Genomic DNA, 23,294 nt, shown 5'->3' with positions numbered 1-23,294 from the left:
ACCTAAACGTACTTTATTGCACTCTAATACATTTCCCGAAGTTTCAGCTCGATATTTTACTTACAAAAAAAGTTCTTAGGTTCAAAAAAACATTCAGTGAACCGAAAAAGTGAGGTCGGTAATATAGGTATTTAGCTGTGTCACATGCCCTTAAAACAAACTACTACTTTTAGCGTAACTCAGGATAAACGACGTGAACGTAGCAGTTTTCTGTTCCCTTCAGGGTGCTTGATTAACGTGAGTCCCCCTGCCTCTCACGATTCGGGGTGTTTGATTAACGTGAGTCCCCTCGCCTCTCACGATTCGAGGTACTTAGGCAATCATTTCTTAATTAAAGTAAGTGCTCGAAATGATGACCTTTGGTTTCAATGCACTTATTAATCCGTATTTCAAATGAATTCCCTGGCGGACCGAAGGAACCGAAAGGAGCCTTTACAAAGTACCCGTAAAGACCTCATTAAGTCTCATTCGGTTGCTTTTTAAAAAACTCAAAAAACAGCAAGGTCAACTTTTAAACTGTTGAAATTCAAATTCTACGTTAAATTTTCTATTAGAAATTCACGAAGTAATCGCAATACTTTTTTGTGCAGCGTTCAAAATTTTAAAAAATGTCATTAACTTCTGCTGAAGGTGACTTCAAGCGCATCCATAATAGCTCAAGTAGTATGTTGCGCGCGAAGTTTAAAAATAAAATTCTCTCTCACTTGCATCGCAGTGCTGTTGTCTGAGGTTTCCGCTGCGTGGCGTTAGCATCCAGACAAAATTCTTAAAGTTAGCAACGGAACGCTTATTAATTGCAACTAAAAGAAGATGCACTTGAAGGCGCCTTCGACCCATGTAAATCACAGGTATTTTATTATTTTAAGTTTTTAACGCTGCAAGAAAAAGTATTGCGATTACTCCGTATGTTTCAAATGCAAACTTTAACGTAGAATCCGAATTTCAACAATTTAAAAGTTGATTTTGCCGTTTTTCTGAGTTTTTAAAAACGAACCGAATGGGGGCCACGTGTTGTTGGTTTTTCTTTATACACTTTGTCTTTCAGATAGCCCCAGAAAAAGAAATCTGGTAAAGTAAGATCTGGCGATCTTGCAAGTCAACTTATCGGACCGCCTCTGCCAATGCAACCACCATTGAATTCACGATCAAGAACTTCTCGTGCTACCGCTGAATAGTGTGCCGGACAACCATCATGTTGAAACCAAATGTTCTGCCGTATTTCTAAGCTCAAGTCTAACCGATAAGTTTGTTGATAATTATTCCACACCATACGTTGACAGTCTATGGACGCTGGTGCTCGACTTCACGAAGCCAGTACGGATTTTCAATACTCCAGTAGTGCATGTTGTGTCGATTAACTATTCCATGGTTCGTAAAAGACGACTCGTCAGAGAATACTACATAACGAAACAGTTCGGATTTTATTGTATTTGTTCACGTGCCCACTGACAAAAAGCTATCCGATTTTGGAAATCAACGCCATGAAGTTCTTGATGTAAATAGACATGTTACGCATGAAATTTATTACGTTTAAAAATTTTCCAAACACTGCTCTGAGACATGCTGGAATTACGAGCAATTTTTCGTGTATCAAAGTGAGGATTATTGGCCACTGCAGCTAATACAGCAATTTCATTATTTTCTTCAGTGACTGTTGTTGTACGAGTCTATTCCTTACATTGAACACTTTCATCTGTAGTACATTTTGTAATAGTACGATAAAATAAAGCACTTGACGCAATTCTATTTGGAAAACGCTGAGCGTAGAGATTTGCAGCATTATCAAGATTTTTTCCAGCTTCTCAATACACCAGAACCATTTCAATTTTTTTCGTACGGCTAGATACTCCACTATAAAGTGGTTTTCTTAATAATCTTTGATCTAACTAAAATGAGTTTTGTCTTAAATGTATTTTTTCTAATTTACTGTATTTAAGGAAGGAAAAAAGTAAACACTTTCGTGATGTTTCGATAGCCTCCGCTGACCTCAATCTACAATAATGCCAGACCTAAAATTTAGATATATTCAGGAAACACTGATACTGTAAACATATTACTTAATAATTACTTCTCAAGAACGGACATACGTTTTGGTATGTTTTTCAAAATAATAATTACCAAAGAGATCCGAAGCTCTATTGCCCTTATTTTTAACCAACTTCAAAGAGAAGAAGGTTCTACCTATGTTCGTCGCGATGTTTTTTTTATGTACGAGTTTTTATTGCACTCGTTTAACGATTCTGTAGCGATTTGAAAAATTCTTTTGTTCCGTGGTCAGTCATGCCCCGGAGGAAGAAGACGAGGGATTTTCAACGTGGGAAACTCTGGGTGGAAAACGTACATAGCCCAGGAGAAAATTAGGAGATTAACGAGGGTGTGAGTTGCGACGGAACTCCGTAGTCAGCTCATAGTCGGTGGATGTAGGAGACCACGAAGTAATACCTCCCTCTCACAGCGGGCAAGCAGAGGGAACCAGGATCATCCGGAAAGAAAAAAGGATTGGCTGTTTCACGAAGACCCTAGCTCGCGTATTTATTTAATGTTTTATCAAAGAAAAAGTGTATATGTGAGAGTGGGAATAAGTGATAAAATTAAAGTTTATTTAGCTGGCCATTGCATCAAGAACATCTAAAGGTGAGTCAGTTCATTTTAAACCAGACTATCTCATAGATTGAATAGATATATTAATTTAATAATTTTTAATTTTTTTGTACTGAAATTTTTTTAAATACTTGTTGCGAGACAATGTCGAATTAAAGCGAAGTTAGTGGGATCATGAAGGGTGCGATTACAAATACAAATGTACCTGCGGGTAACGCGATTAAGGGGTCCTTAACTGGGGTTAATCGATGCGGTTATTGTAAGTTACCGCACACGGACTCTATTAGTTGCTCGCTTGAGTAATTCGGAACTTAATATTGAGAGCCGCGCAAATCAAGTATCATCTTTCTGATTTATGGAAGAACGTGCCATCGCTCATGTTTATGAAATCTTTACCGCAGGTTAGGTTGAAAAGTAGTGGTAGGGAGCGCAACTTGTTTTATTAATGAGGAAAGTAGACACAAGAGGATCGCGCTTTTATCTGCCTGTGATAACAATGCCAAATCAAGAAAATATTAATCAGAAAATATGTCGAAATTATTACACACAGTTTGTCTGTATGTTCTGTATCACATTTCCAGAACCTCGCATCATTCCTTTAATTTATTTTCGACTACAAATTTTACTGACATTTTCGAAAAGTATGTCAGGCCAAATATACTTATAATATACGCATATTTTTTAAGTCTAATTGTTTCTTTAGAAATTGTTTCAAACACAAATGCAGAATTCAGTAAATGGATAGTGGCATATATCATATTAAATCAATTTTAATGAAATCATGTGGTACATTTTGTATTTCTATTTATGAAAATTGCCAAAAAGTAATATATTTAAATTTGTAAAATATGCGTGAGTTTTTTTTTACAAAAAAGGCTGTTTGAAAATGCCAATAAAATTTCTAATTGACAATGAATTAAAGAATTGATGAGAGATTCTAAAAATAATAGACAGAAAGTACGAACAAAATATTTGTAATCAGTGCGTTAGTTACTAAAATAGTAACTAACACTCGCAACTTAAGGCTACGTCAATTGACCGAAGGTCAGAGTTATAATTCAAGACAACTACTATCTAAATATAACTTATGGGTTTAACTTACTTAAAGTCACTTTGATTTTAATCTGATCAATCGTCCATCGATTTCAATACCTCATCAATTTTTCAATCCAAGCTCTTCAGGACCCGGCCCCGAAGAAGTCCAAACCCTAGGTTGAGGGTGAGTGAACCGAGGCCCCAAATAGGAGGCGTAAAAAGAAGCAGACGTCAAAAACTGACGGAGAAAAAACGAAGGAAAGGACCAAAAAGGATCCAAAACGGGAGAAAGAACCCTGTCGACCAAAAAGGCGAAGAAAGAGGAAAATTCCCAGAGAGGCTATTGCCATCAAGCCTGCTGCTGGGAACAAAAATATGCGGATGTGATGAAGGAAGTCCAGACGAGCGTTAAGCGTGGCGACCACGGTTTTTTTGTCAAAGCCATCAGGCAGAAAAGAACTGGCGATTTGATTATAGAGCTCAAAGCCAAAAAGGAGGAAAGAGAGCGGTTTGGAACGGCTCTCTCAGCGGCTTTTGGAGACAGCGGTGGCATTCGTCATCTCGTGCCAAGAGCCAATATCGTGCTTTACGACCTCGTGGAAACTACCGAGGTGGTAAATGTTGAGGAAGATCTGAAGGCGGTTTTAGGGAAGCGCATTGGTGCTCCTCCTATGATCAACCTGACAAAGAGGAACAACAGGGGTTGCCTGCACTTGAGACACATTTTCGTGCAAAAAAGTTAGTCGTTAGACATATTAGTTTTTGCGATAGGCCTGCTAGAAGGGCTGTGTCAAGTAAAAAGGGCTAGGTGAATTAAGCCTATTGATATTTTAATGAGCACGAGAAAGATGGTGGTTTATTTTGAACTAAATACGGACCGGATCGTATAGGTAGGTAGGAAGGTAGAAAAAGTAGAGTCTACAGACACTTCAAAACTTCCCAGCAATAAAAATGCACTGGAAATAAAATTGTCAAGACCGAGGAATTAAAGTTACAAATACAGCGAATATTAAACATTTTTATTTTGGTATTTAATGAAATTAGCTTTGTAAATTGTCATTTAACATTTTCCTCCGTGCGGAATTCCAAATTTTAAAAATTGCCTGTAATTCCAATTTCATTTCATTAAGACTTTCGCCGAAAATAGGGGTGAATAAAATCGGGATTATCTATCAGAAAATAATTGATTAAAGTCTGCAAAAAATTCGAAACATTTTTTTGACCTCCAAGTATGTTTAAGAAAATGTGATTCTCTCGGGACGTAGGGTGGAAGTGAAACTTTGAAAGAATGTTTAAGTGTTATGAATTCATGGAATTCACGGAATTCAGGGAATTTGTGGAATTCACGGAATTATAGAAATTCACGCAATTCAAGGTAATCATGGAATGCGAGTAACTCATCAAGGAATTCATAAAATTCCATGAATGCAAAAATTCAAGAAATTCATGAAATTCAAGGAATTCATCAAATTACACGATACATTTGGGGTAGATGGACATGCAGCTTGATTGCCCGAGCTCTAAATAAAAATGTTTAAACAATCTCTTGTTTGGAGAGTTTCCAAATTTTCTTTAGTTTCCATTTTTGAAATGTAGCTTCTTAGGGCGCAGTACAGTATTTTTGCATGAGCAATGAATCCATAAGAATCGTCATGTTGTTTTAAGCTCCACCGCCTTGTTACATCACACTCCATTAATGTAACGGACTAAACACGCGTATTCATGCAATTCAAGAAATTCGCGTAATTAAATGAATTCCTGTCATTTAATGAATTTGTGCAATTCCAAAAATTCATGTAATTCAAGGAATTTAAGGAATTCCATGAGAAACTCTCTAAACAAGCTGCATGTCCATTGATACTAAATTAATAGTACTTTTTCGGATCCCAATACGCTACTTTTTTGCGTTATAGATATGTCGAACTCCAGAATTCGTAATTTCCGACCCACCCTTCTGTATAGGGTGTCCCGTGAGTTATCCTTATCCTTGTAGGGGCGCGGGCTGGTAGAAAAAAGTCAAAAAGTGCCATAAACTTTTTAGGTCAAATACTTACTCCGGGAATTACAAAGATTCGAAATTGTACGGTGAGCATCTTTTGTGACAGTGTGCGTGCAACGCGAACGTCGTGAACTTTTCGCAAAAGGGGAAGTAATGCTGACGATAGCTAGTCTCCATGCATACAAACTGTCTACAAGTCCCAAAATACTTATTGAATCCAAAAAGTTTATGGGACTTTCCGACTAATTTTGTGTTACTTCCACCCGCTCATAGTGGTCTCAAACACCCGAAAAGTTGGCCAAAATGCAAACAGTAAGTAAACTTTCTTAAAACTCGGTAAGCTTATGTTTTCGTGGTCAAGAAATTCGTATTGGAGATCAACATTGTCAGAAAAGAAATGGCCTTCATAAAATGGCGGACCAAATTAGGAAAAACTTATGTTACGCTCGTGAGAATTATCCGTCAGGGGGTTTTGTGATCAAGAAATTCAGATATGAGGTCAAAATTGACAAAGACAAAATTCTAAAAAAATTCTTAATCAAATTTAAAAAATAAATATCTAAACTGTCAAAAATAAAACGATTTTAGGGTTCTACTCTGCCTAATCACCATGCGAGTACACCTGTCTTGTAAACGTGTTTAAAACGAAAGTAGCAGTTAGGAACAGCAACATTTTAAATATTTTCAATCAACTACTCGCTACTTCAATACATTGTCAATGAAATCGCGCACTTAGGAAATAATTTAAAGCACTTGCACCCGAGAATATAATTTTTATGTTTCGACAAGTCTTGTGCAAGTATGGGGGCAGGCCATCTTTTAGGTCCTATCAAACCCCACGTGCGTAAGACAGAGCCTAATCATTTCGGCATTTGATGCAAAGATTAATTTTTTATAGAATACCGTATTTGGTTTCACACAAAAATAAAACGATTTTATAAATTTTGACCATTTTTTTCTTGCTATTCCGACCACTGTGCCGTCTCTACAATGATAAGGAAGAATAACTCGCGAGAAACCCTATATATGCCTGCTTTTGAAAATATTTACTTTGTGTAAAAATGTGTATTTTTTAATCTGATTGTATTTTAAGTATTATTGCTCAGAAAAAAGTTCATACATACATTAATATACAGTTTTCAAAGTTTTTGTTGATAAGTAATATAATATAAAATTGAAATAGGGCAGCAGTGAAATAACTGGAATTAACCAATTGTTTTTATTAAAATACAAGATAATTTGTCGAAGTCTGATTGGTTCACACATAATAAAAAATGCTGAAACATAGAGGAATAATTTTGGTTTTGGCTGTCTTTAATTTTAAATGCAATAAAATTTTTGTGGAATCCTTATTCATGTAAAAGATAAATAATAATGAAATATGTGAAATTACTATATTTCGTGAGACAGTATTCTCACTTGGATGTTTCTTTATCCTTCTGCGCTTTTAAATACGTTTTCGCTTGTTGTTACAATAATACTGCTGTGATTATGAAGAATCAGTTTCATGCAATTCGGTTAAGTCTTTTGATTCGTCTACCGTCAACTTTGTTCAAGTATCTTATCCGAATTGTCAAAAACACACCCATGGCACTGAATTTAGGGAAACTGTTATATAAGTCTGGAACTTTGAATAAGGAGAAGTTAGTACATATAGTTATTATTGTCATCAACAAGTTAAAAAAACGTAATTATACAGTATTACAAAAAAATCATCATAAATAAAAGACGAGATAAGAAAATAATGTACATACAATAATTTGGCGTAAACTAGAAGTTCTTTGGATGTGCCCAAATTTTAATATACAAGCCAGAAAGTTATGCCAGTCTTGGTACTCTGCTCCGTTTTTATACTTTTTTCACGTGTCAAGTGATGCTTTGTCGTATTTATGTGTATCTTAAATTGTATTCAGTTAAAACAATATCCCTAGTGAACTGTATACTTACTGTTGCTAACAAACAAATTCCTTCTGCCTCTCGATCTCGGAATTCACGTTCAAATTTTGTTGGTCAGCCATTGTTCTTGTTTTAACACCAGTAGTCTCGACAAGTCCATGTTGAAAACGGTCAAACTGTTTCTCAGTCATTTGTAACCATTACCGTGTCTTCTACACACAACTTCTCTTTTTCCCCTCACAGACACCAAAATTCAGAGTGGTATCCTACTTCTGATTTGTTAACAAACAAATTCCTTTATTATTAAAAAAAAAAGAAATAAACTTTATTACCATAAAATAAATGATACACAACAAAATTAATCTTATCAAACTCTCTTTAAATTTTAATTCGCAGCTCACTGCCATCGAAAAATTCGCTTGGATCTCTATATCTCTATATATCCGCAGCACAATGCCCCCACATACACTTCCTCCCCCTTTTTTCTCTTATCCTCTCCACCTCTCACGCATTCGCACTGATCTTATTATCATATTCTTTTAGACTAAATGTCAAGAATGTAATCTAAAAGTATGACTGTGCAGTGGTGTTAACACAAATAAGAAAGATCTTCGAGGTTTTTGGTGCACATAAGGTTTCTACTTTTATACTTATAGAAAATCGAAAAGGATTCTATAAGGATTATCTTCATAATTCATGTGATATCAGGGTAGGAATCACAGGTCCGGGGGTGAGTGGATCCTCTTACACTAACTATTCAGTATAAATATCTTCTTAACTTCGGGTCCTAACTATCTGAATTTCAGAATTTTTATATGATTACTTTAACGATTACAGAAGATTCTTAATTTCATATGCTTCTTTTTGTTAAAAATTAAAGTGAGTCCAATTTTCCACATGAAGTATTTGTTTTTCTGTGTGGCTCTTGATACTAAAGTATCGATGACTCTAACAAATCTTAGCCTAATAATACTCAATTTCGTAGGTATGTTACAGATTTTTGGACCTTTCAACCCACACATAAGAGAATTAATTAAGAGTTTGAAATGAACGAGATAAAGTTAAGTAAATTATTTTAAAAAATATTTTCTTATCCTATTTCGGGTGATGATGCCTTCTTGTGTTTATTAGGTCTTCGTGATGTCGCCAGTTGTTTTGCAAACTTCTGCTCCGCCTATTCAAAAATGTAAGATTACTGCTTTTTTCAATTTGAATACGGCCGCTTAACTGCAAGAATTATCACAATCTTTTCTGATTTGCAAACATTGTTCTCAGTCTCAAAATTTGTTTAGTTGAAGTTTTTAAAACTAATTTAAAAAAAAATGTAAGTAACCGAAACTAGAATGCAAATTAAAGTCAAAGTAGAAACCTTCTGAATTCAAAACATTTCTAATGAAAGCAGACAACTTTATTCAAAGCTTAGCATTTTTAAATTCAGTAGGATTAATACGAAAAATAAAAATTCAATATGATAAAATATGCAATCAGAGGTATTGAAAATTGTTCAATTTTAAAATATACACCTAAAAAATGGAAAAACATTAAAATAAATACCATTGCATTTTAAGCTATCAAAAGTCATAGTCTCTGTAAGCAGATTATTCGCGGTATATGGATGTAAGAAGGTCACAGGCGCTACAATACTGCACAGCCGCCATATTTCTCACCCACACAAAGCATTTAAGGGTTCTTCCAGGTTTCTCACAGGTCACTCGATGGGTGACTATTTCACCTTTCGACAAGAGGTAGGTGAATGCGAGTGAGCACAGAAATTGACGGGGGGAATTAGCGGGAAGTTGGAAAATTGGGCATATTTAAATGAAACCTTTATAAAACCCAAAGTAACAAGAAAATGAAATGTTAAAGAAATTTCCATCACAAATGCCACTATTCAACTCATAATCACTACCCTCTTTATTCTTTCTAAGATTGTTGTAAACATGATCGTTTGCAACAATAATTGGGATCGAGCCCAGGATTTAGAATAAGTGCCTTCATGCCCACGGTCGTATATACAGGTCCCGAAACTCCCGTGAGTAGGGCTACCACGATTCCTGAGATGACCTGTGATGTTACAAAATGCCGCGAGGGGCGCCGTAGATGAGTAGTACAATGCGTAAATAATTCAAACGAATTTTAAAACCAGCGCATCGAATTAAGGAAACTATAATTTCTTACAAGTATTCCATAATGTACATTTTTAATTGTTTAAACATCAGTAAATCTAATATTTTATTATTTCTCAGTATAATTGAAATGTTAAAAAAATTTTTTTTTAAGTTCAGAAGCATAAGAAATTGTTCAAAGCAAATTGTTAAAAAAATAAACATATTTTATCTGTAATTAATTTATACGTATCTGAAACAATCAACATAGAAACATTTAAAAAAAGATATAATAGGTACGGCACTGATTCCCTATATATTTTTTCTGAAGGATTTGTGAACGAACGAAGGAAAACTTGTCGAATATCCAGGGTTTTGCGAGATCCTCGGATCATTAAAATGTTGAAAAATCGAAAAATTTGTTGATGAAATGATTACACAGGCACACAAAAAAAGTCAAAGTTCATGGAGGCGACCTTTGGAGTTCTATGTTTTTGCGTCGCTGATTCCGAATCGTTTGTCAGTTTTTTCAGATCAGATCGCTTTCAAGGTCATTTGAAGGTCAAATGAAGAAAATATTGCTGAAAAAATCTGAAAAAATTCATACATAGGTTTTTTAGCACGATTAATTCAAATCCGGTGTCGGTTGACCTTAATTAGTTCAAGATCAAGGTTATTTGAAGGTCGAACTAACAAAATAACCTCAAAAAATTTTGTAAAAATTTATATATAGGTTTTGAGGGTCGCTGAATACAAATCCAAGGTTGATTTGATCATATTTGGTTATCTGACGGTCATTTGAAGGTCGAATTCGGAAAAAACGCTAAAAAATCGGAAAAAAATCAAATGTAGGTTTTTGAGCATGCTGAATCCGAATTCGGTGTCGGTTGACCTTCATGAGTTCAAGGTCAAGGTCATTTAAAGGTTAAATCCATGAGGTACTGTTGAAAAAATGTTTGAAAAAATTAATTTAGAATCATCTTTAGTTTTTCGTCTGTACAGAAACTTGAAATATTAATTTATCTTTATCAACGTTAGCTGCTGTGAATTTTTCGAAAGTAAGGCAGTGCACTTTCTTATCAATATTAGCTGCTATAGATTTCCTGAAAGAGAAAGCTTTTTACCCATAAGAATGGTATATCTTTAAAAAAGAAGTGGGTTCTTTTTGCCCTAATATGATAAAAAATACATTTTATAAATGTCCACATGTATTTGCGGTTATGAGTGAATGTTTGCATGTGTGCATGTGTGGATCTGCGGATGCATGGTCGGCAGGGTGTGAGGATGATGCCCTAGTGTGTTCGTCGACGAGTTGACATTGTCCTCGTCAAAGACGAAAAGCCCTTTTACTTAGCCCTGGAGAGGTCAAAGGGTTATCACCTCCAGAACGGCGGACTCACCTGCATTCGGACCAGAATCCCTGTCGAGTGGGTTTATATATAAAAATATGGAAAATTTAAACAAACCTTCAACCTCATTTTCTAAACACGTGTGCCCGAATGATAGTATTTGCAATAACTGCCGCAAAATGCTTTCTATTTGGAAAAAAACTAAAGACGATTCTAAATTGATCTTCATTAAACCCACAGAATGGAATGAGCCATCCAACGAAAATGATTGTTATTTCTGTAAAACGGATATCCGTGGGTATAATAAAAAAAATTTTCATAATCTTAAATACGCCCAGATAGGATCAGTAAAAAAAGACGTTGAGAGAACTCAAACGATTGATGAGGTCGATGTTGATAGTATAGAAAATTTATTAATTGAATCTAAAGATGATGATGATGATTATGATGGTGATGATGACAAAAGCACTAAGACCGATTATGAAAATCAAGATGAATATGAAAGCGATAGCAGTGAAAGCTCTGATGAAGTTTATAAACCAGGTGGAGTAAGCAATAGAATTGCGGAACATTTAGCTTCAGTTTTAAAAAGTAAACATTTATTAGAAAAAGGTACAAAAGTAACGATTTATAGAAAAAGAAATGATAGTTTTAAGCAGTCTTTCGAAGAAAAAGTCTTTGATGAAGAAAAATTAGTGTACTGTTCAAATGTTAAAGGACTGATGGAAGAACTTAAGCCAAGTACTTATAAAGATGATGATTGGAGACTGTTTATTGACTCATCAAAAAGAAGCTTAATAGCTGTAATACTTCACAACAAAAATCAATATGCCGCAGTACCTGCCGCACACTCTACGACTATGAAAGAATCCTTCACTAGTCTTAAAAAACTTTTAGAGGCCAGTGAATACAAAACATATAATTGGCTTATATGTGGTGATTTGAAAGTTTCAGGCATATTGCTAGGACAGCAGTCCGGATTTACAAAGAATCCGTGTTTCTTTTGCCTTTGGGAGTAGAAATCGTGAAAAACATTACACGAATCATAAGTGGGCTGAAAGGAAATCACTTGAAATAGGAAAAAGAAATATCATTGAATCTGCTGCCAAGTTGAAAGAGGGGATTTTTGATGGTCCAGAAATAAGGAGACTTTTACAAGATGATAAATTTCCAACGTCAATGACAAAAATTCAAAGGGATGCATGGCTCAGTTTTAAGGAAGTTGTGAAAAACTTTTGAGGAAATAAAAGAAATGAAAATTATAAAGTTATAGTAGCCGAAATGATTGTGAACATTGGGAAAATGGGGTGCCTGATGTCATACAAATTGTACTTCCTGCATAATCACCTGGATTGATTCCCAGGGAATTGTGGCGATTACAGTGAAGAGCAAGGAGAGCACTTCCATCAAGACATAAAAGAAATGGAAAACACTACCAAGGCAGGTGGGATGTCGCTATGATGACTGATTACTGCTGGTCACTGAAAAGAGAGTGTAAAACTACAGACAAAAAGCGAAAAAAACCGTTACGTCGATCATTTGATAGTAAGAGAGTACGGTATGAGCGGAAAACATGAACACAAGTTGATACAAAAAAATATGTCTATCGTAATTGTTTACGAGGGATTGTTAATTTTTGATCTTATTATGAGCTTGTACGTGAATTGATGAAGGTCTATCAAACTCGATATATGGGTTGCTATTTTCATATTTCAATGACCTTGAAAATACTAGATATGGTCAAAATGACCTACGATTTAGATTCTACGACTCGTAAAACTTATATATAAATTTTTACAAATTTTTTTGAGGTTATTTTGTTGGTTTGCCGTTCAAATGACCTTGATCTTGAACTAATGAAGGTCAACCGACACCGGATTCGGATTCAACATGCTAAAAAACATCACGAATGCAGTTACAAAAACACAGACAGGGCGTTTCAGTTCTCTCTGCTTTTTGCTCCATTTCGCAACGTATTTCGCAAATTTTGGGGACACCATCTTCAAGACCTGACCCTTTGAAATAGCCGTGAATCTCTAGAATTCTTCTATTGTTTCAGAATTGTGAGTAAAAAAATAAATTAGCAAACGATTCTAATCTTTCAAATGCTGCCATCTGCTACGCGCTGGTTTCTATCTTTCGCAAAATTCATATTTGTGGGGAAGATAATCATTTCCTCAACAAATTTTTTGATTTTTCAACATTTCAATCAACCGAGGATCTCGCAAAGCCCCGGATATTCGACAAGTTTTTCTTCTTTCGTTCACAAATCCTTCGGAAAAAATATATGTGGAATCAGTGCCGTACCTATTTAAAAAAAATTTAAAGTCGCATTGAACCAACACCCTCAACCAAAGAAATTAATTATTAACTAAACGGATTAGATCGCAAGTTTGAGCGCGCCTAGGGCGTTTAACTGTTGGTTCGCGCGCTTCGCGCTCGATGATGTATTTACCTCGCGCTACGCGCTCGATCTTTTTGCATCGACTTTTGAAAACTAAAGGTCATAGCATCGACAACAGTAATTTGGTAATTGTGAATTCTCGTTTGTTAAAGCTCCTTCGGCTTTAACGAACACATTCTCATTACGTATCGCATGCTTCGCACTCGATTTTATCCCTAATATGTTATATCATTCCCATAAATGTATATTATTAAAGTTCATAACTTACATTGGTATTAAAACATAGTTTCATTGTCCAATTTAAAAAAAATGCGCATTCTTTACAAAAAAATTTGTTATTGCACATTTTATTGCAACTTTTGTCGTTTTTCCATAAACTGAATTTGCTTATTTCCAATGCATTTAGAAATAAAACTTTTTCTTCTCTTGCCTTTTTTTCAAATCGTCCGTTATTTGGCTTAAAAGATTAATTATCGTGTGTTTTTTGGAATTTTGTAAAGGCTTTAACTCTGGTAATTTTTGGTTTTATGAAAAAATTCATCAAGATAAACTGTTCAAATTTTTGAATACTATAAACATCCATACAGAAAAATTTTGAATTTTGAAAAAAGTGGTCTCAAAAATCTTCAAAAAGTGCTCACTTTTTGAATTTTGTATCCAAAATGGCTGGTTAACGAACTTGACCTTTAGTTTAGGACACTGAAAGAGTGTATCAGAGGCCAATCTAATAGAATGATTTTTTCAAGAGTTATCATGCTCACAGACAGACAGGCATACATAGAGGCAGACCGACAGACAGGCACATTCGTAAAAACCTATTTTTTGGATTCAGGGGGTCTCAAAACGCGGACATTTGACAAAAACTGGGGGGGGAGGAGTGTCAAATTTTATACACATCTAATAACTTTTCTGATGAGAATGTAAAAGAAAGACATTAATAAAAATTGGTTTGCTCTACTTTCAGTAAAAAAATGTTATCTATGTATTTTTTCTTAGCTTGAATTTTTGATTTTTCAAGAAAATTAAAAAAGTTGTTATCATAATCTTGTAACGCATTAAAAAAGCAACATTTTTCTTCTCTTGGCCTTTTTCATATCGTTTGATATTTGGCTTAAATTAGACATGCGCAACAAAATTCGATCCGATTTCGAGCCGATATTGCACGCGTTTTGATTGTCGAGAAACCGAATTTGATCGGTGCCATGCTTGGTTCGAATTTTTCAATTCGATCGGCCCGTCGCTCGAATATCGAAAAACAAACTTCGACAAGCGCTGTCGTCGGTTTGAATTTTTCAATTCGATCGGCCCGTCGCTCAAATGTCGAGAACCGAACTTCGAAGCGCACTGTCATCGGTTCGGATTTTTCAATACAATCGACCCGTCGCTCGAATGTCCAAAACCGAACTTCGACGCGTGCTATCGTCAGTTCGAAATTTTCGATTCGATCGGACCCTCGCTCAAATGTTGAAAACCAAAATTCAATGTGCAACCGAAATTCATGTCGTAAATCCGACATTCGATCCGTGCTACGGTCGGATCTGTTTGTTCGATTTGAATGGCTCGTCGATTGAATGTCGAAAATACAATATGCGACTAAGAAAAGGCATTTTAAGTTTCTAATTCATAATTATGATTCCAAAAATCTAAACCGATGCATATAGAAAGCAGATTGAAGATCCAAAGAGAAATGAAGCCAATACTGTTTCAATGTGCTGATTACTATTACGAGACCTATATATAGTTCAACAATAAAAAAACGTGTCATTAATTTTTAATTCATAATTAAAAAGTTCTTATGCGGTAAAAAGTAACTCGTAATAATAATTCCTTATATGTTATTCATATTAAAATTTTTTAGAACGTTTTTTACATGCTTTTTTCAATAAGTTGTACATTATTAAATAAAAATTTTCATCAATTGTATCGTATAATATTTTTGCGCAATATTACAAAAGAAAAGTCGAACCGATTTTAATTGATTTTAACTAAAAGTTATTTGCAGATGGCATTTTGTTTTTCATATTCATATCCTTAGTTTAAGTTTTGTGTTCAAACTATTAAAGTTCAAGATTTCACAATTTAAAGTATTTAAAACTCAACGACAACCAAAAACAGGCAAAATTAAACTCTTCTGAATTTTAAAATGTTTAACACTTCCAAATCAAAACTTAACAAGTTTACCATTCAAAAACTCTTTATTCAATCGTTTAATATTTTTTCCAAATTTATTTAATTGTCAAGAAAATTTATGTGAATATATCATTTGTATCACTTATTTTTAATAAGTGATACCCAACTACCAGTGGGAAGACATCTGAAACTGGTAATAGAAACATTACCGTAAGTGATACGCACATTACAGGAAGATCTTAGATTTGAGTGAGCAGGTGCGCATTTGTCCTCTTCCTATACATGGAAAAGTGTGCGAGTGAGAAAGTTTGTCAAATTGACGTAAGTTAGAGGTTGTGTTCTTTTGTTGATCATCATACGAAAGATACACAAAGTAAATATATAAACAGTATTTTCGGTACTTGTTTGAAAAATATTTGAACATATTTTGAGAAGGAAACGTACAGGTAATTACCTTTTAAATTTGAAATATGATAAATAGGCTAAAGATTCTCAAGGCTCAATGACAGTTAGGTAAAACAATAAAATATATTAGACGTTTATTGTACTTACAGTGAAGGCTTTAAAAAACGAAGTGTATTTGCCTTCTCCCGCATGTAACTTTGACCACAACCCGGAACTTGACACCTCATGGCTTAGAACACATTTCTGACACTTGCATCAAAACAAACAAACAGAACCTCTCAACTTAAGTCAATTTGACAAACTTTCTCACTCGCACACTTTTCCATGTATAGGAAGAGGACAATTGCGCACCTGCGCACTCAAATCTAAGATCTTCCTGTAATGTGCGTATCACTTACGGTAATGTTTCTATTGCCAAGTGGGGAACGGAGTTAGGTCTCCTTATTATTCCTTCGCGAGAAAGACTAAGCAAAAACACCCCCGTGAAGTTGGCCCCCCAAGGTTCACATGTTTAAAATTTTCTTTTCACATACGTTTGTACGTCGTTTGTACTGTTTGTACATTTCATATTGTCGTTTGTTCCCTTCTGGCTACGAAATTAGGGGTGAAATTGCTTTCGGGAAGCTAACTTCACGCACCCCCCGAAATTCAAATTTATCAAATTTTCCTTTTGTATACGTTTGTACGTAGCTTGTACTGTTTGCACATTTCATATTAAAGTTCCTACCCTCTTGGTTGCCCGGCTAGGGGAAAATAAAAATTTCTTGCCATCCCCCTGAAATTTAAAACATTTTTCGAACATTTAAATTTTTTGTTTAATCTTTGCCCATATTTTTTTGCAAATATTCATTTTTTTTATTATTCGTTAGAAATGAAAAATTTGAAAGCTTCAATCAAAATGGAGGTAAAAAAATGGCACCGCCAAATGTTCAGCCCTAGAAAGTTTTAAGAAACAGAACGGAAGAAGTACTAGGCTGTGCATTTATGCAGTCTCTGAATATTATATTAGGAATGAGAACACGCGTGGTGGAAAAAGAGTAACGAAAGATTTCCACTCGTAGCGAAAGCACCGCCTCGATATTTAGCTGTACAAGCCTCATCTGTGCAAAGTGAAAGATTACTTCCAATTACTGAAAACATTGTTACTCCAAAGGGAAAACGTTTGCTTCCTAAGCATGTGACGCAGCTATCTCTACTTACAACCAATTTACGCAGAAGGAAGATATAAATCCTTCCTTGCGATATTTTAAATCGTTTAAATGTGAAAGCTTTTAGTATAACTAAGACGACTCTTTATACAATTTTATTTGTACTTGAAGTTTTTTGGACGGATAGGAAGTCCTTTAGTCTTCACTTTTAATTGAAATCTTAATTTCTCATCACGATAGATTAATATAACAACATATTTTATTTTAATGTAGCATCATTGAAACTTAAATTTATATGCAGTGTTAAGGAAGTTCTTGAAAAAAATGTATTAATTACAGATACATTTACTTATGTTAGTGAAAATAAATAATTGTTACACTTACATATACTGATTAAAGTCCTTGGAGTTTCTGAATAGTTTATTTTTTTATATACGGATTGCGGAAGCATATTTTACATAATAAAAAATTATAAGTATTTCGAAAAAACAAATCAACGTTGTCATTATTACTTACCACAATATTGAAAAATGGACAATTGCAAGTTTGCGCGCGCTTAGGACACGTATCTGTTGGATCTCGCACTTTGCACTCGGTACTCAATGGGAAATGCCAGCATTAAGCCGTTACTTATATCTAACCAGTACTGAGCCAGTGATTTTGCCAACGTCCAGACAAATCTGTATATACACCGATGTTAAAGTCGATCCCCCCACATCACCCCTGGGGGTGGGGGTAGGGGCAAGTTCGGAATCTTGAATGGGAACCCGCATTTTGTATTGCATATTCGGATTCTTTGGATAAAAATGCGTATTATTTGTCTAAAACATTTTTCTCGATTCGCGATAGATGGCGCTGTAATCGACGAAATCCAATTTTTCTTCATTTTACTGTTACTGAGAATGAAGACTTGCGATTCTGCAATGAATTAACAATAAAAAACACACCATTTTCATTGTGACATGACTGACCACGGAAAAAAAGAAATTTTCAAATCGCTAGAGAATCGTTGAACGAGTGCAATAAAAACTCGTATATCAAAAGAATACATTGCAACGAACATAGATAGAACCAACTTCTTTTTGAAGTCGGTTAAAAATGAGGGCAATATAGCTTCGGATCTCTTTGGTAATTATTATTTTGAAAAATATACCAAAACCCATGTCCGTTCACACATTAGCAGTGTTTCCTGAATATTCTTAAATTTGAGCTCTGGCATTATTGTAAACTGAGGTCAGCGGAGGTTATCGAAACATTACGAAAGTGTTTACTTTTGTCTTTCCTTAAATACAGTAAATTAGAAAAAATACATTTAAGACAATACTCATTTTAGTTAGATAAAAGATTATTCCGAATACTACTTTACAATGGAGTATCTAACCGTACGAGAAGAAATTAAAATGGTTCTGGTGTATGAAGAAGTTGGAAGAAATCTTGATTATTACACCATTAAGCCATTTCCCTTTCGAGGTAGGCGTGACTCACTCGGTGGGGAAAGGAGTAATATGGGGAAGGGATAGAGAATTTTCAGATTGATCCATAATTCTCGTATTATTTATATAAATAACACGTTCGATCCGCAACACTGCTCCGACCCAGGTTGCTGATCAATCTCTGTAGCAATCGCCCCAAGTGAAAATCTCCACAAAGTGGTTATGTAAGGTTCCCCACTTGGGTCCATTAGTGGCCAAGGTCTTTTGTTTCAGTCTTTTGTTTCTACTGACACTCTTTTTATTAACTATTTGCCGCCATACTTTCCTGCCCTGTCATAGTCTCTAGCTTCTTTTATGTCTATGCATTTTTTCATGCAGGCTCTCGTCTTTCGGTGACTTCTTATGTCTCTTCTAACTAGGGTCTCATTCATACATTCTAACCATTCTTTCTGCGGTCTATCTCTGGGCATGTTGCTATTTACTTTACCTTGATACACTTGTTTCGTTAGGAGTTCATTTGGCATTCTCTCAACATTCCCGAACCATGTTACCCATTCCTTTCCGATTTGTCTACTAGTGTCTCTTCTGCACCACATTCTTTTAGAATTATCTCATTACTTACTTTGTCCAACAGAGTTTTCCCGCATATCATGCGCATGAATCTCATGTCAATTGCGTTAATTTTACTCTAATTCTTTTCTCGATAAGTACATGTCTCGCTACCGAATAGTACAGTCGGCACAAATATAGAATTATGTATTGCTATGTTAGCTTTATTTGATATATTTTTACTTCTGATAAGGGGACTTTCTCTACCAATAACCTTCTAATAACCTTCTTACCTTCGTTTATGCGTCTATCTAATTCCCCATCTATCTTCCCGTTCCTAGAAAATAAGCTACCAATGTATACGAACTAATCAACTTGTTCAATTCTCTCATCATTTAATAAAATATTGCATAGTGTTTTCTCACTGTTTCCTTTGAACAATATAGTTTTTATTTTATTTCCATTAATTTTGAGGCCCATGCTCTTCATGCTTGCATCTAGTTTATTTAACATTGTTTGAAAGTCTTCGATTGACTCTGCCATAACAACCTTATCATCTGCGAACGCTAACCCACGTACCGTTACTGTTTCGAGATCCACACCCTCTGCGTCGAAAAGAGCCATTATTACACATTTGCCCATAAATAATATAAATAACCATGAAGGCATAACGCATCCGTGTCTAACTTCTTGAATAATATCGAAGCAGTCACTCAATTTCCCATTGACCCTTACACTCACCTTGCTACCCGTATATATTGTTTTTATAGCTTGTAGGAGCCATCCATTGACTCCATACTCTTTCACGACTTCCCAAAGTTTACTTCTATCTACCTTGTCGAAAGCTTTTTCTAGGTCAACAAAGGCATAGAAAACTTTTTTTCCTACTCTCAAACTTTTTTCTGTTATTTGCCTTAAGCTAATATTTGATCCGTACATGGCGTTCCTGGCATAAACCTACTTTGGACTTCCCAAATCTTTGCTTCTGTTATTTTCATTACCCTAAGAATAAGTATTTTTGAGTATATTTTACTTATGGTATTTAATAAGCTAATCCCTCTGTAATCAACGTTAATACCGTCTACCCCGGCAGCCTTACCGTTTTTCAAGTTCTTAATTATATCTCTAGGCTCAGTGACACAGACTTTCTCAACTGAGCTTTCTATCGCATCGCGTTCAACATCGCAGTTGTGGTGTCCTATAGCTTCATCTTCGAATTGTCTCCTTCTGATTCCTACTTTCATTCTAGCCCATAGCAGTCTGGGAGATATGAATTCATGGTCTCCGAGATGCTGCTTTGCTCTTTCTTTCAAAATGAGACCTACTCCTTGTCTACCTTGTGATTCACTGTCTACTCCTGACCATATTTCTCCATTCGTCTCCATGTCTCCATTCGTCGCCTGAAACATGACCTTTAGATTTTCCGTATGCATGCCTTTTGTCAATCAAACTTCCAGTCCTTTCCGAGTCTATTTTGTAGTTTGTATTATTCATTGCTTAGATTATACGCCCAACTATCACCTTTATGCAATAAGTTTATTTTCTGAGTCGAAATCATGTCAAAGTTAAGTAGCAAATCGTCATATGGCGGAGATTGTAGTTATAATGTCAGTCTCACCAAAACTTCAGTTAATAAGGGAAGGTTGGGAAAGGGGAAGGGGCGCAGAACTGGAACCGAGAGAGTCGTCTTGGGTTTCTGTTTTTGTTTTTATCCTGAGAAGGTCACCAGCGCAGTATCTATAGTCAATCGTAGGCTCTTAAATCGCTCGTTATGTTTCGTAATTTTTATCGGAAATGTTTAAAATTTCACAGAAAAAACTAAAGTTAAATTTTGTTGCATGTAAAATTTCTTGCTGTTAAAGTTCACATGCTATTGGGCGAAAGTTTATCCTACGATGGAATAAAATCTGTTTTCTGCTAAGGAGTCCTTAGCAGCAATGGGAAAACTGCAAAGTATGAGGGAATTTGTGTTGTAAATCGGGGCACCAGATTTAAAACCACACAGAAAAAAACAAAACATAAAATTTGTTGCAGGTAAGACCTGCAACGGTTAATGATTAAACATATTTCGACGAAAGTTTCACTGAGGTTAGGAAAATTATTCTGAACTCGTTGACTGCGTCACGCTGAAGTGAGCATATTTCGGTAAAACATGCAGAGTAAACAACAGAAAACACAAAAAATTGGTTCTTACTGATATATCTCCTCTGAAATAAGTTAGATTATTGTAGACGAATTAGAATTTACTTATTACCATTTAGAAAAAAGCGCAAAAAGCAACTAATGCTGTCAATCTCTACGCTCAGCGTTTTCCAAATAGAATTGTGTCACGTGCTTCATTTTATCGTACTATTACAAAATGTACTACAGATGAAAGTGTTCAACGTAAGGAATAGATTCGTACAACAACAGTCACTGGCGAAAATAATGAAATTGCTGTATTAGCTGCAGTGGCCAATAATCCTCACGTTAGTACACGAGAAATTGCTCGTGATTCCGGAATGTCTCAGAGCAGTGTTTTGGAAAATTTTGAAACGTAATAAATTTCATCCGTATCATGTCTCTTTACATCAAGAACTTCACGGCGTTGATTTCCAAAATCGGGTAGCTTTTTCTCAGTGGGCACGTGAACAAAGACAACAAAATCCGAACTTTTTTCTTTATGCATTATTCTCTGACGAGTCGTCTTTTACGAACCATGGAATAGTTAATCGGCATAAGATGCACAACTGGAGTACTGAAAAACCGCAGTGGATTCGTGAAGTCGAACACCAGCATCCATGGACTGTCAACGTATGGTGTAGAATAATTGGTAAAACTGATCGGTCCCCAGATTATCGAAGGCAGCTTAAATGGTCCAAAATATCAAGACATTTTGGAAAATGAACTGCCAATATTGCTTGAAGAATTGAGCTTAAAAATACGACAGAACATGTGGTTTTAACATGATAGCTGTCCGGCACACTATTCAGCGGTAACACGAGAAGTTCTTGATCGTGATTTCAATGGTGGCTGCATTAGTAGACGCGGTCCGATAAAATAGTCTGGAAGATCGCCAGATCAGACTTTACTAGATTTATTTTTGTGGGGCTACCTGAAACACAAAGTGTATAAAGAAAAACCAACAACACGTGAGCACTTACATTAATTAAAAGATGATTCCCTGAGTACCTTGAATCGTGAGATGCGAGGGGACTCACGTTAATCAAGCACCCGGAATCGTGAAAGGCAAGGGGACTAACGTTAATCAAGCACCCCGAAGGGAATAGAAAACTGCTACGTCCACATCGTTGATCCTGGGTTACGCTAAAACTAGTAGTTTGTTTTAAGACTAATTTCGAGTTTTGCAGAATCGTAAGCGTGTATTCTGAGTAACAGTGAAATGAAGAAAAATTGAATTTTGTCGATTACAGCGCCATCTATCGTGAAACGAGAAAAATGTTTTAGACAAATCATACGCATTTATATCCAAAGAATCCGAATATGCAATACAAAATAGGGGTTTCCATTTCAGATTTCGAACTTGCCTCACCCCCATCCCCAGTATATATATATCAACGGCTGATCATAAGACCAAAAGACGAATGCATCAACTTGCAATAAAGATAGGCTAGGCAAGACAGTACGCGTTCCGCATTCAATGTGTGATTGACTACATCATATCTGGCAGGAATTTTACCGCCAAGGTTCGAAAGTTCGCGCGCGAACTCCGGACCCGTTATCACACACTTAACAAGTCAAAGCTGCTGACCATCAGGCAGCATATTGTTGAGAGAATACGTATAATATCTGACACTGAGAGAAGACTAGAGCGGAGGGAGAGGTGGGTCAGAGAAAATCAACAGTTTCTCTCTGACCCATCTGAACTCTTCCAAGACCCTCCAGTTACTGTCGAACACCCACCCAAACCAGAGGAGGTCAAACTATTTTGGAGAGAAGTCTACGAAGTTCAGCATAGACTGGACGAAGACTCAGAAAATATAAATAGCTTCAAGGAGTTATGTGTTGCCCTCATATTTGAAGTCGGAAGAGCCGATGCCAGAGAGGTTGGTGGAAGGGCGCACAATACTCCTGCCAAATAGGCAACTAAGCTGACCTGAAGAACTACAGGCCTATAACTTGTCTGACCACGCTTTAGAGGATATTCACAGCTATCCTAAATGATAGGATTGTTCGGGCAATTGAACCTGTGTGGCAAGAAATGTATGAACAACGAGGCTCAAAGAAAGGCGTAGCCGGA

The 23,294-nt window shown here is 35.7% G+C and overlaps 1 protein-coding gene across 1 annotated transcript in view; it reads right to left on the bottom strand.

Moving 5' to 3' along the window:
* Positions 1-7,827: 7,827 nt before the first annotated feature.
* The window catches only part of LOC117166986 (extracellular sulfatase SULF-1 homolog), a 554,052-nt gene continuing 538,585 nt past the window's right edge, over positions 7,828-23,294 (bottom strand). The window contains exon 16 of the mRNA XM_033351506.1: positions 7,828-8,705. Within this exon, the coding sequence (XP_033207397.1) occupies positions 8,627-8,705 (79 nt within the window). The 3' untranslated portion in view covers positions 7,828-8,626. The remainder of the gene's footprint in view (positions 8,706-23,294) is intronic.

The sequence above is a fragment of the Belonocnema kinseyi genome, chromosome 2, assembly GCF_010883055.1.
Source record: "Belonocnema kinseyi isolate 2016_QV_RU_SX_M_011 chromosome 2, B_treatae_v1, whole genome shotgun sequence".
NCBI classification, from domain to species: Eukaryota; Metazoa; Arthropoda; class Insecta; order Hymenoptera; family Cynipidae; genus Belonocnema; species Belonocnema kinseyi.
This window is presented reverse-complemented; position numbering and strand designations above follow the sequence as displayed.